The following is a 15,329-nucleotide window of genomic DNA, read 5'->3' on the forward strand; positions in this document are numbered from 1 at the left end:
CCTTGGGAAAATAACCATCCGGCAGAGAAGGGGTGGGAAAACCTTTTATAAAAAAAATTCACTATTCGTAGACTCTTCATCTATATATTTCTCATCTAAAACTACTTCTCTTATATACGGAATATTATACGAATACCTATAATTTAAGTAGAAGGAACGCTACTGCTGGAATCTTGGATATTATCAATATCAGTCTTGTTTCACTCTAGCAATATCGTTAATGTCGATATAAATATCACTTCCATTTAAACTAGTTTTAGCCAATTTGTGTTTTCTACCACTGAAACGGATAAATATTTCCCAAACGAACATTTTTTACCGTTTGATCGACATTTCTCTTTAGACGATGCTAGTAACGGTCTACCCTACCTAAAACTACCTAAACTTCCTTGACGATCTATTACACTTATATATCCATTTTCTTCACTTAACGGAACGATTTTCTTATAATATAACGGACTTGCTATATTTTCTGCTTTGAAGCTAAATTAAAATAATAATCACTGTATAGGTATCATCACCACCAAGTTGGAATGTCTGGAACCGTTGATGATACTGCATCAACGTCAATGTACTTTTGGTATCTGAACATAATAACTTCACTAACGAAATAAGCGTTCGACAGTGTAATTGCGAGTGTTCTTGTAGTAGTAGTAGTGAAGAGTATCTCGACACGAGTCTTGGAGAGTGGTGGAGACAGGAATGCTAGTCATCCACACTCTCGATTTATTGTAAATTCACGTCGTCACGTAATTTGGCTTAGATACATTCCTTGGCGTTTTAATATTGACAACTTTTATGATTATATTTATATATAGATATTCAAATAAAATATATTTAGCTATACTAAAAATTTTTTATTCTCAATGCCATATCACAAAAAAAGAAGCAGCCCTCGAATCAATTTATTCAAGGTACGTTGAAATACACGAAATAGAATAGATTTTCCTGTAATTTATTACATCTTATTATTACTAGTGTTGTTATTCTCTAGCATACAAGTAATTCCTCATAGTTACATCAGTGACTTGTAGATAATATAAAGATAAGTTGATTTTATTTTAATTGGGTTCGATTAGTATTGTTCATATACAAAATCTTTGACATTACGACCTTTAAATACGAAGCTCGTTATTTACTAATAAAAAAATATTTTTATTATGTTATGAGTTCACGAGAATCTACTAAAATATAATTATTTGAGGCTATTGAGGATAGTTATTTGAAAATTATATCCATATAGATATAATTTTTTTATATTTATTTATTATCATTTTTTTTATATTTTTCAGGTATTTTAAAGTTTGTGGCATTACAATTATTGTTAAGTAGAGAAATTATGGTGTTTGGAAAGTTGTTAGTTAGTCTTGGGGTTCCTTTTTCATTAAAACTTGTTAGCAGTCATTACTACTAGTCATTATAACTAATAATTATCAAAAAGACCTAAACAGTGCATAATATTGTTCATATATTTCAATTGAATCGGTAAACTAAGGATCTACACAAACAAAAAAACAAAAAACCAAAGTCAGCTTATGTGTGAGATGTATTGTTAAGCTTTAGATTTTCAATCTTCTTCATATGAATGACTATATGACTATTGACAGCTTATTTTGAAATGTTTAAACAGAAAATAATAGAAATGAAGAGAAGAATGTCTATAAATGGAAAGTACCCGTTAAAATGTGTGAATAAGGATTGCACCACACCAGGGTAAATTATAAAGGAAGCACCAAATATTATTTACACCCTACAACTTTCCTGAATCAAAATATTGAATTTTTTGACTCGGAATACTTCAATTCTTCTACAATTACATTTACAGTATACTCTTTGGTTACACTAGAACCATTGTGAAAGATTTTTGAACTCTTATTCATCGTTTACAGTTGGACACTTTTCCATCTTTTCTCCCATATAAGTAAGATACTCCTCCTTAACTCTATTCTCAATACAAGAAATGTAACAAAGCACTGACTTGTTCTTTTTATTAATTAGATGCTGTGTAAATTTTAATCGAATATTCATTCTCTTAATCATTGGAGTGCACTAAGATTCGGCAGGCTGACACGACACGTGCACCATCTATTAACCAGTCATGACAACAAGGCCATGTTGTTGATGCTAAAGGACATCTCGGAGCATTGCTAGTGATCATTGTTTGATGAGGTATGGCTTTTTGAGTGGATTTAATGAGAAATTGACTCATCATGACCGTGAGCGCTATCAGAAGAAAGTTCAAGAGTATGGTTGTGACCCGTTACAGCTATGTTATAAATATACGGAAGAAGATAAAATGGCCATGCGTGACCGAATAGAGTACCTATTTTTCCGCACGAACTTTACGAACAAAGAAGCTATGAAGAATTACAAGAGTTTAGATGCCTCAACTCTAACCTCCTCGAAATTATTGCCAAGGGAACGTGTGATAGTGTTTGGCAAGGTTATTTAAACTTGGTAAGTTTTGTCAAAAATACCATATGCTCCTCCAACAACAACAACGAGCAAGCCCAATAGCTACACTAGAAGTGATTCTATATATTCCACCTCTCCATATAGTAGAAACAAATATTTCAAGCAGAAATATATCCAATAGAAAAATTGTGTCTAGTTCAACAGAAATAAATAATCACGTATTATAAAATTCAAGCTAGTTTAGGAATGCCTGCACAAGCTAATGGAACCAGTTAAGAACAATAAAGTTACCTTTCAATAGATTCCGGTACACACTAGAAGGAAGGGAAAAGAAATAGCTGACAGGGGTTGAATAAACCTTTAGTAGAACCTGAACTTTTGTGGTATCCGCAGGGAATAAGAGAGAAAACACTGGAAAAGATGGCAAAGGTAAAATCAGTGATTGGAACAATCTACGTGTAAGAATTGTTCAATCATATGTTTATTCATATATCCCTATCAAAAAGTGTCTTTTGAAATTTCTCCACCCATAGCACGGGCCCATTTTTCAGTCAGCTCTTGGAAAAAATCTAAGAGATGTTGTTTTGCTAGAGTCCAAATAAATCGCTTGTCATGTATAATTGAATTACTCATAGTTCTTAGGGAAATACTTGGGGTTTAAGCAATTTTATGTACAGAAAGTCCTCTGTTATGGCCTGTAAAACTAGAATTTTGCATGCAAGTCATTTTATTAGATTAAAATAAATTTTAATACGATTGGGCAATGGTCTAATTTTGTTCACATTATCATGAATTATTAGATAAGTTTTAGTCATTGATGATCTGTTGGTGAAGCCACAAAGTACCCCTAATCGTACCTTTTCAATTTATAAATTTAATAAATTATAATTTGTTTTGGTCTAATTTGAATGTGTCAGGATTTGCAATAATAACTGATGTGATTCAGTATTTTATTCGTAGAATCCTTATTTCGATGTTTTCTACTATACATCATCTTGTTATCAACTTGTTTATAAAACAGACAATGGCATAAAACAGATTGTTTTTATTGAGCTCTATGATAAACTCAAAATAATTGGATAGATATTCAGTCATTATTTGTATTCGTTTAATCATCTTGAGCAATTAACTTAATCAGAATTGGAAATAAAATTTTCATGTGAGAGATCAATTTATTTTGACCATAAATAAAATGAAGATCGCAATTTTAGTATGTTTCATCGCAATAGTCACGAAGGTGAGTCTGTCAATAATTTTGAATAGTTTTCAATATCCATTAATGAGACCGAGGTTTTCATTTTTACGATTACTATTCCAACAGACTAATTTTATTCTCAATTCAAGTTGTTTTGTGATGTAACCTTTTTTGCAATTCTAGTTTCTCTGCATTCAATAAATCAATGTTCATCCTCTGTTGATGAAAGAGAAACTTGATTGTCGATGGTCTGCATAGTAACAGCTGCTCCCTAAAATTGTTCTTCACTATCCACTCTAATTTCTAGAATCAATAGTCTGATAACAAAATACGCATATTATTTCTAATCTAAAGGTACATACAAAATTGACTCGTTTCTGAATAGACTCAACTCACGTGAGGATGATTTCCTGTCAATAACTCTTCATCGCTCTCAAAAGACATCGATCAAATATCTCTAGAATCCATTTGTCAACAAGGTGAATTAATAATGTGTTGATTATACAGAGTGAGTTTTATGTATGGAGCGTCTCAATTATCTCGGAATCGGTTTGTACGATTTTTATGTACAAGGATCTTGTGATACGGCCGGTATTAAGGTGGTATTTATATTGTTGTCAGATCTCTCCTTTTTCCGGAAAAAATAATGAAATTTGTTATTCCAAATAGATCAACCTATATATTTTAAGTTTTTAGAAATCCTCAAGAAATACTAATTATTTTTATGGAATATTCTCTATACCTAAATGCCATAATTTCGGAGTTATAGCTACTTTACAGTATCTCCACCAAAGTTACAATAGATATTGTACATTTAGGTGGCTACGATTGAAAAAACTCGTTCATTTTGAATATTCTTTAATAATTTATGTGCTAATACAAATCTCGTAATAAGGACTACTGTAAGTAATTTAGTAAATAGTGTAACGAAACTGGTGCAGTAAAATATTTATTCAAATCATGGCACAGAAAACTTACAACTCTGTAAGTCAGAATGCATTTTTTCCACATTAGAGATTTTCTCCTCAAGAGGCTCAATTTTGATTGATTTTCGTCAAGAAAAATTATCTTACATGCAAAATAAGATGATAGGTGAGATATAGACATATATTATTTTGCATGTGGGATAGTTTTCCTCAATAAAGATCCATCAAAAATGAGTCACTCAAGGTTAAAATGTCAAAACTGAAAAAAAATGTACTTATGATGGTTCACCTCTGACTTACAGAACTGAAGACAAATTTTTGAATGTTTATGTTGTAAAAAAAAGTTGTAAAATTACGAATATAAGAAAATATACAGTGAAAGCGATTACATTAGATGCTCAAAAATGTTGTCAATTTACGTCCGATTTACGTTTCGATTAATACAAAAACTGGCCTCATTGTAAAACATAACTTTACTTAAAAAATTTGGATCGTTCTGATTGTAACATTTTTCCATCATTAGGTGTGCAAACTCTTTACTTCTATCATAATCGTCATCTGACAAATCTTGAACCAACGTTACTTTGGATGGATGGAATTTATTATCATCTGAAATTTTCATTTCGGATGCTTGCGCGAAGTTCACTGGATTTCGGTTAGGATATAAATTATTAAAGATATTACACGTTTCTTGTTGACTTCTACGCCTATCACTAATATCACCTTTCTGACTTCAATTAATTTCAACAATAATAATTTATTGAATCGTCAAATTTGTTATTATAGCAGTCGTGGCCACTAAATGTATTATTTTAACTTCGGCAGAGATAACGCACATGTAGCAATAATTCCGAAATTATGGCATATAGGTATGGATGATACATAATTAGGACTTCGAACAGCGAAAAGAGTGATCCGTTTGAACTAACAAAGTTATTTTTCCAAAAAAAAAAAAAAAAGATCTGACAACAATGTAAATAACATATTAATACCGGCCATATCACAAGACCCGCACAAAAATTTATAAAAAATGTGGTTTCCACCACTTAATATGAATTTCACAATAAAAATAGATGCAACCATTCATCTTCAGTAACAAGTATTTTCCCATATTATGAACTAAATCTCAGTCTACTGCATTAATTGAGATGGGTGTCGATCTTCTTAATTCCCTAGTTGACTAGAGATGATTATCATTCATTAAAAACATATTTTTCGTTCTCATCGTTGAATATATTTATATAGTAATCAATTTTACTCGCCACAATATGGTTCATTTGAAAAATTTCTATTTGTTTCAGGTTTATGCAGATAATTACTTTTTATTCTTAGCAAAATATCTTACGTTTTCAACCCAATGCAACATATTTGTAAAACAAAATGATCTGATAAATATTACAAGTGAAAACATGGAGAAATTATCTACCGGGTTATTGTGTTATAATAAGATGTTTGAAATGCAAAACGAACAGGGTGACTACGTTCCAGAGAAGGTCAGGAGTTATTTCGAACATGTAGCCGTCAATAAAGATAACATAGAAAAAATTGTCAATAATTGTACTGTTAAATCTGATGGAACCACTGCTAAAGAAGCTGCTCTTAAACTATTCACTTGTGCCATAAAAATAGATACTCTACGTTTCCCTTATTCTGATTGAACATCGGTATTTATTGTCATTTTTTAATCTAAATAAACAAAATATCCATTCTTATCTAGTGGTTTTTTTCACAAAAAGATTATATAAAATAAATACATAATCTTCTGATACTTCCTAATAGCCAATGAAACTTATACAAAATATGCCCAAAATTCTGTAGCACCTCATCTCTGTTACAGAATTTTATTATTCTTCAAAGTACTTACACGTTTAGATCCCAATGATGACTGGTTGTACCCATAACTTAGATTTACTACAGAAGGTTCTATTTTCTCGTTCGAGTTACAGTCGATATGCTGTATGGAAACAAGGTCCCTTCCAAGATTTAGTGTATTTTTCATTAAACCAAGGATTACATATAGTCATACATCGCGTTCTCAATCATACAATGTCAATTGATTGCTCAATTTCTGATGGAGTTACAAGAAAAAATTGAGTGAAAGTGTACCATTTATATATTTCAGTTAGGCATTAAATATGAAATTCCAAATTAAACTGTCAAGAAGGCATGAATCCCCAATCAAAATTACTGTCTTTATCCAAGGAAGTTAGGAAACGATCATCAACTTCTCTCTATAAAGGATATCATCGATTCTGCTAGAGCTTGCGAAGCATCTTAAAATACAGCTCAGCACAATCGAGTCTTTAACGCTGATACCTTTTGTAGTTTTACTCGGAAAAAAATTGTAAACATCGAAATTGTTGAAAATCTCATGCCGTGTAACATTATATTGGTAGATTAAAAAAAATCCATTCTTGTTTGCTCTATAAAACGTAAAATTTGCCAATTTATCAATAGAAAAGTGCAATTAATAACAGCTATAGCAAAAATATAAAGTTTTTGGGAACACTCACTGTACTTTTTGTACGTTATTAATTCCATTTTGTTTTATTGTGATCAAACTTGTCCCTTAAATAAACAAGTTTCCAAATTGTGCAAAAATTATCATAAAATTGAGAGCTGACTAATTTTTTGTTGAAATCTACTAATATGATGATATAGGACAATAGACTTTTTACAATTTTGTTGCCTACAATTTTCATTTACAAGCAGAAACGAAACAATTATCAGGGTAACAAGCTCCAACGGAATTTACTGGAGGATTTAGGAAACTGATCGCTCCTATAAGCGATATAATATATGAAAAAACGATTACAGCTTGACTCAACTCCGATCTTATTTAGTTGTCCAAGACTTCAGACAGCTTTGTTAAGCACTATCAGTATATTTTTTTATTACTCTAAACTGTATCAAACTGGTGAGCATTAATACTTGTACGTTTTTTTTTACTAGATGCTACTGAAAGTGGTTCCCAAAAGTGAAATATCAAACAAGATATTTTTCACTACTCAGTTGAAACACCAACATAAGTTTGAAGTTAATTTTCCAATCATCCTGTTAAAAATTTTGTATTTGTATCAAAAATTTTAGTGTACAATCTTTTTAAAACTTCTTATTTAGTATTTGTATATAGATATTTTGCTAATGCTGGGATTTATGGCAATGGAAGGTGGAATCAAAGTGACTTGATAGATTAAACAATATTCGTAACATCACATTGCAAACAGTGATGGTAATAAGACCCTTGAAAACAATAAATACTGAAGTCAATCACATGTATAAAAACGACAAGTCATATGTTTTAGACAAAAAAAAACGGGAAATCCTCTAATCTCTACAAGAAATCCACATTTATGAATAGTTCCATTTGCCCAAAATTATCATGCGTGTAATCGGACGATACCCAGACTCACCAGCATTAGATTACTTTATTTTGGGCCGGGGGGAGGAGGAAATCCTATAAAAAATTCACTAGGCTAATAGTGAAGATACAAAAGAAAATAGTGGAATCAAAAAGCATTCTAGGAAAGGATATTTGGAGTTCCACAATCGACAAAAAGATGGTCAATTAGAAGACTTTTTCAACATATGCCCGTCAATTCACCTGTCCATAAGACTGATTGGGAAACATCTTCTTGCAAAAAACTATATATAAATCAAGAATTCATTTTTCACCAGCTTTTTCATTTGATAACATGCTAAGTGGGGTTACAGCTAAGGGGCTGGAGAAAATAATTCAATATTGTTGAGTATAACTCAGTTCAATTGGATATCAATTCATTTGTTGGAGCTGTTTTCACGTTACTCATAAAATAGAAGAGCGATGCTCCACTTTTCAGACATAAAAGATTCGCTTTGTCTTTTTATTAAAATTCGATATCGAACACAGGAAGTAGAATCTGCAAATGCTATTCAAAATATAAATATTTCTGTAAATTTTCATTCTATTGCTTTGTTGTGAAACTCACTAATGAACAATGTGTATGAGATGAATTGGAACTTTATCATTTAATTAACATAATCACTACTTGACTGGCTCATAAGAGGGTCGCGAGTTAGACGAAGCGAGACCACACTTAAACGTTTCAAGTGGAAAATTTGTCACTTCGCAAGTGGACGTGCGAAATTTGCTGTAATATGCTGAGGTTTCTCTGATGTAGATTTTCAACGAGGAGAAGCAGTAATACAATTGAATAATTTATTATGCACAGTTTCAGTTTACTTCATATACTCATTATACAAAGCTGAAGATAACGACCATTGAAAGGTATTTGAGAATAATACAACTTCTCCTTACATGTGATTCTTCGATGTGAAAAAACTATTGTGATTATTTAATCATTATTTCTAAATAAATTATTCGAAATAAAAAAACAATTAGAAGGCTTGAACAGTGTGTTATGAAATTTTATAATCAATTTTATTTGTGTGTAATGTTGAGTAATATATCAGCAAACATTGTTTGCATTAGGAGGTGAATAGGTTGACTAAATAGTATACTGGATTAACAAAAATTCAACGTGATAATTATGGGAATCACATTTTCATGCTACAGAGAAACTTTTTTTCTTAATAGTTTTGGTCTGAGTGTTCATTACAATATTTTACAACAAATAAATTCTTGTTAACACATTTCGAGCCTCTTTGATCAACTGACAATTCCATTCTTGAATCAGTATACATCATTGGGGATATAAGGGTAATATTTCAACGAGATATTATGAGATTTCTGGTAAGTATATACATTTCTGGAAACTTTATCTAAGAAATTGTTCATTAAGAAGGATTATTCAATTAATTCCGAGTTTTCCAGGCGCTGTAGTAAATCTGGAAGTATTTGACTGGAACATTCAGCCGCACCCTAGTGACAGTCGTTAAGATGTCATCAACCGACTCGAAATACATTACTGCAGGGAAAAGAAAGAAGTAGCAGTGCGATAGATTTGGTGAATATCCTAGCTGGGACAACACTGAAATCTTTTAAGAAGCTAAAAACTGGTTTCGCTATATCTTTTTGCACTCTGTTGATCCCTTTCCCAAGTATGATACAGGCTTAGCAGTGAAATACTCTATTCACTTTTTTATCTAGGGAGAACAAACACCTCATAAATCACATGGTGGATGTCAAGGGAGTAGATGAGTATCGTTTTCATTTTCGACTTGCTTATGCGAGCTTTTGGATCACTTGGTGAAAGTCACTGTTGACTCTGGTTCTTTGTTTCGGAATAGTAGTAAAAGAGTTAATTTTCACCAATGATAATGCGGTGAAACAGAGTACGATCATATTTAGCTTATCCTAAGCAGTCTACTGCGATTTGGTATTCCATGTTGTCGTAACTCATGTCAAGAGTTTTTCGGAACAATTCTTGCATTCTTACCGCAAAATAGTGAGTTAAAATCTGCCTGAAGATTACGCTGTTGAAATCATTATGTCCTGAAGTAAATCACACCTTTAATAGTAGATCCTAGTGAATAGACTGCTTTTCCTACTCCCGCTTCGTCTTTCTGGCTTTTACGTCTCTTCCTGAACATTTTAATATTTCATTATAGGTTGCAGACGCCTAATCTCTCAATTTTGGCAACGTGTTATTCTTCATGATGAGCACAAAAACACGGATAAATAAAACACATAGTCAGACAGAACTAAAGATGGCAAGCAGCCAGAAACAATATGTATCAATGTAGCAGGATTACCCCATTATGTGGTAAAAATTTCGTTGTTGGGTTATCACTAAGCCGAAATTTCTGTAACCATTAGTGGTATGGTGTATCATAAGCTCACCATCCATTTCTAAATACTGTAACTTGATTATAAATAAGCGCGTCAGATAGTTCAATTATGATTGTTCTTGTAGTGGTAGCACTGAACAGTATATTCGCTACTTAATTGACAGACTACGTAGGTATATGTTATACATGATATTTGACGATTGAATATTCAAGAAAAAAATTCCGGCTTTTACTATTTTCCGCCTGTTAGGTGGTATCCACGTAAATATATTCCTTGGTCATATATTTTCATTCATTTCTTTGAGACCCTTGAACCATTTAAGCTATTTTCTTTCCAAAAACCATCTATTAAAAAATCATTTCAATAGACTCTAGTATCTTCATTTCTGACTTCATTTCCTGTATAATAAAAATAAAATAAAATAAAAGTGCCATTTTTATAGCCAATAATCCTTATTTTATGTCCAAACTTTGAATTGATAATATAACAATGTTTCTGTTAATAATTTGAGTACTATTTTTTTATATACTTTGCCACACTTTGTGAAACAAATAAAACCTGATTACTTTCATTTGTATTTCGAATTTGAAGCACAATTTCTCACAAACAGAGCCCAATAATATTGGTCTTAATTATTCGGAAGTTTCAGCAAAATCAAAGTTTTACTATTTACTTGTTACTCCAGTTCTATCTACAAATTGTTAATTTCATTCGTAATTTAGTGACAACTTAATATCATTTTTTCATATTTTTATTTGCTACTGCAATTCCTGTGAACTCTCCTGTTTTTTGAACAGAAGTTGATAAAATAGTACATCACCAGTTTCTTTAGAGTTCTCCTTTCATTTTAACTTCAGCTTTTGTTGTTATCAAAGTCATTATTTTATAAAGCACCTCAAAACCATTTGAAATGAACGAGTAGTACAACTTTTATCTATACAATCATTTGCTTACTTGAAACCTATTAGATGTTTGTAAGTATAACTCCTTCTTCCTAATAAAATAATGAAAATCTGATTAATCCCAAAACACCCAATTGTAACGTGATACTGGTAAGTCGCCTATTGTTTCTTCAGAATAGGATTGTAATCTATCAGCAATAACCCTAGAGACTACTTCAAAGTGGTGCCCGATAGTGAAATTACAAGATATTTTTCACAACTCAGTTTGTCTCTCATCCATGGTTGAAATAACAACATAAGTTTGAATTTATGCCCCAAGAATATTCAATTCAGTCTTTGTATTCAGAATTTTTCTGTACAATCGTTTTAAAACTTTTAATTCACTATTTGTATATAGATATTTCATAATGCTGATAATAGATATCTAATAATGCAACATATGTTGTACTACTGAAATATATCCCAATGATAAAATATTTTCATTTTTTCAAGATAAAATTTTGTTAATGCAATGTCAGGAATGATAAGGAACTCTCATGTTTTTGCGAACAGGAGCGATAAAATTATTTAGTTTCTAAAAAGTTGTTTTTTGAATATATTAATGAACTTGAACAATGTCAATGTTTCTGATTGTTATGGTTTATAAGTATATATAATGATAGAATAAAGATCAGCTATACTTTATATTGTGTATTTGAACATTCTGATACAATTTACCATGTATTTGTATGTATTTTTCTTCTTCTTCGTCGCTGTAGTGAGTATAATAAATTGAACGACTCATAAATTCTTGATAAACTTATTGTTCTTATATGATATCAACTAAAGATTTGATGTAATCCTATATTATATCACTAAATAAATTTGCTCCTTAGTTTCATTGAGATGATGAAATATCTTATTCATCTTTATAGAATCTAAAAGAGCTCATGCGTATAAGTTATTAAGTAATACTATAACAAATTTCTATCATTATAAATATACAAATTGTCATCATACTTCTCTATCCATATATAAAAGAAATCTTCAAATAAAAATGTCGTAAGTTGTCTGATCTCTACATATGAATATTGAGGATTATTTAAATCATCTTACAAAGCTATTATCATCATAACTTCAAGGTCTATGAGAGAGATATTATTGACAAATATTTGTGCAGAAAATAATATGAATGAAGAGAAAGCTAAGATACGAAAAAGTTCGAGATAATGCAACAGAAGGATCAAAAATAAAGTACCGGCTCCTCCAATTGCAACTGCTAAAGAAATAGAAAAAAATAAAATTCTAGATCTCGTGAACTTGATCCAGCTTAGCAAATGAGTGGATACAAGACAATAATAGATCTCAAAGAGCTAACATTGAATTGAAAAATAATGAATCAAGTAGAGGATATGAATTACTATTTATTATACAAAGAATACAAGACTACTGAAAAAAAATCCGAAAACAAAGCTGAGCCCAATGAGTAGATTAGTTAATATCTTAGTTGGAACTTATCAGATTGTGTTCAAAAGAAAAATTAACAGGATATTTAAAAATAATGTATTCATACCACTAAGAAAATCGTAACCTATAGAATCCATTAGGTTTGGATATAACTGGAAAATATCTAATTCAATGGTTGAGATAGGAAAATAGGACTTAATTGCGACATAACAAGTAGTTTTGAGAGAATATGGATTCATTTACAGTTATTAAATTGAGTGTTGTTTGAAACGTCTCCATGCGACCCAAAATTATTTTGGAAATACTGCATTTTTTATATGAATAAAGAAATTGAGAACCTTACACATTATGGAGGTTCACTATTAGGAAATATCAGGATCACTTTGTGATTACAAAAAACTCCATAAAATTGTATGGGCTACTAGAGCTAGTGAAATTGCCTCTCATTGTCTTTTTTATAAGCATACATATGATGAAAATTTAGTCATATATTCCACTTACACATAAATAAATCAATGCACTTGATTTCTCATAATCTTAATATATACAAGGTTTTCAATAAATAACATTTAATGTTTCAAGTAGATCTCAGCTGAAGCCTCACCAACATTGCCTAGACATTTCAGTAAAGCGCACGATAAGTGCCAATCCGACCCAGCCTCACACGTTGATGAAGCGATTTTAGATCAAGTGAGACGTGGCGAAAAAGTAAGTGCTCCTAATCTGCCGAAACACACTCTCTGTATGAATATAGAAACTGGAGTTCAAAGCCAAAATGGAGACATAATTGTGGAAAATCTGAGAAAACTTCTGGAGAGTGCTGGAGCTGATAAAGAGAAAGTAGACGAAGCTATAAGCAAATGTGGTACTAGGTCTTCTGCTATCGCCGAAGAAGCTGCTGTGGCTTTAACAAACTGTGTCATAAAATATAGACCAGTACGCCAACATCATGACTAAACGATTCTGTACCATATTTTTTATTTGTGAATATATATTTTGTAACTTATTCTGAGTTTTATTATAATATATTCCTTATTAATATCCTCAGTTCAATGTTTCCTTCAAGAAAATTTGATGATGATTTTTTTTTTCATCCTTACTTTCCATTCAGGTGGTATTTGAAAGGCAGGTACTTTCGAAAGAGACTAAGTAACATACTATGCATTCGTTTCAAATTTTATCAATTCCTTCAGCTTCTCAAATAGTGTAGAGAAATGACTCATCTGTAGGATATTCTTGAGCAAACTTCCAATAATTACCACTACTTACTGGAATTACCGTAAAATTGTATTATGTGGTGATGAAATAAATACATTTCACTTTTTCTTCATGCAATTTACGTTTGATTATGCTAACGAAATTGATGCTATTGACCACAAAAACATTCTTATCCATTATTTGGATCAGTCCCATTGGTCCAAGTACGTTTCTTTTTTCCTTTCTCATTAATGTAAGGAATTCTCTCAATAACATTTTTTCCAGCATATTCTCCGGATTTCAATAGAAACCATTCATTTAATAGAAAAATGTTAAAAGCTTACTCTGTTAACTCTATTCTATGAAAGGAAAGCAATTATGGATAGTTGAAAGTATAGTATCTTGTTTCTCCAAGAACAGAGAAATATTCTCCGTTTAAGTTCTATTTATCATCTTTGTAACATATCTGTACTTTTTTGATATTTTCCATACTATCCCAATGTATTGAGCAGTTGGAAAGTGCAAGCAGACCTTTATAAATTTCATAACAGTCTTCTCCAGAATTCATGTTTTTACAACTGGGTATTTTTAGGACACTTAGCAAATATCTCACTATTTTTCAGGTAAAGTTACTAGTAATAAACATATATGCTCAAAAGAGTTTTTATAGAAGGCAACCTCACATTCTCTCCAAGTGGCCTTGAAAATAGTGAAGTTTATTTAGTACACGTTCCAGCTAGCTTCGAAGTAAATAGAAATAGAGTAAACCTAATGTCGCTACCAGGCCCTAAATGATGAAGCTGGCATGATGAAGCTGAGAGCACTATAAAAAAATGCAGAGGTTTACTATGGCTTTATGAGATGTCACATCAACAACGAACTGAACGGATATCTGAAGAATCAAATGGAGCCTCCAAAGAGTGATGCAGAGTCGTGTGAAGATCTTCTGGGTGTAGATACGGACTAGCTGAAAAGTTGAAACAACTTTTTTAACAATTTACAAGTTCATCTTTCCGAAATCAGTACGGATTTTGCCTTTATCAATATTGAGAATATTGCTTGTGGGCCGTAGAATAAGGAAATAAGTGGAGTTAACACATATCATAGACATGTTCTTTTCTGAAATTTTTGGAGCATTATTATTCATTCGTCGGTATTTCACAAGATTCAAATCTTTGTTTGAATAACTAATGGAAGTAATCGAATTTCATATAGATGGGATAACTATCTCTCTCAGAATTCATGATATCTCTTTGCTCTAATTTCGTTTGTGGTTTAGTTTTGATTTCCCAGATTTTGAAAGATCTTTGATGATGCCAGATAAAGGAAACGTTCAGGATACTTCCTCTAGTTATTTGCATGAAATGAGAACATAGTGTTTTGACTATTTCAAAATTGAAAAGTGTCCTATTGAGTAATACAAAATGTAAAACCTTTTCTATACAGTTTTCTTTTGAAATCGCTCAGATGGGAGCAGAGAATGATTTTACTCCGGAATATTAATTTAAACAAATTTT

At 31.3% G+C, this 15,329-nt stretch overlaps 2 protein-coding genes and 1 long non-coding RNA gene across 4 annotated transcripts in view; all 3 read left to right on the top strand.

Moving 5' to 3' along the window:
- Positions 1-15,329, top strand: part of LOC130899110 (neuroligin-4, Y-linked) — a 530,244-nt gene that overhangs the window by 324,436 nt on the left and 190,479 nt on the right. The gene's annotated exons all lie outside the window — the stretch shown is intronic.
- On the top strand, positions 3,238-6,248 carry LOC130899114 (uncharacterized). Its single transcript, XM_057808885.1, has 2 exons — positions 3,238-3,652; positions 5,838-6,248. Exons 1-2 carry the CDS (start codon positions 3,608-3,610, stop codon positions 6,192-6,194), a joined length of 402 nt encoding a protein of 133 aa, XP_057664868.1. The 5' UTR covers positions 3,238-3,607; the 3' UTR covers positions 6,195-6,248.
- On the top strand, positions 9,088-13,621 carry LOC130899116 (uncharacterized). The gene is made up of 2 exons (XR_009059971.1): positions 9,088-9,268; positions 9,350-13,621. It is a non-coding gene; the product is annotated as an uncharacterized LOC130899116 (long non-coding RNA).

The sequence above is a fragment of the Diorhabda carinulata genome, chromosome 10, assembly GCF_026250575.1.
Source record: "Diorhabda carinulata isolate Delta chromosome 10, icDioCari1.1, whole genome shotgun sequence".
Lineage (NCBI taxonomy): Eukaryota > Metazoa > Arthropoda > Insecta > Coleoptera > Chrysomelidae > Diorhabda > Diorhabda carinulata.

What these genes read in the sequence shown, in the direction of transcription:
- LOC130899114 (XM_057808885.1), top strand. Translation starts at nt 3,608, where the DNA reads ATGAAGATCGCAATTTTAGTATGTTTCATCGCAATAGTCACGAAG. An exon ending in TCATCGCAATAGTCACGAAG is followed by an intron (nt 3,653 to 5,837) that starts GTGAGTCTGTCA and finishes TATTTGTTTCAG; the next exon opens with GTTTATGCAGATAATTACTT.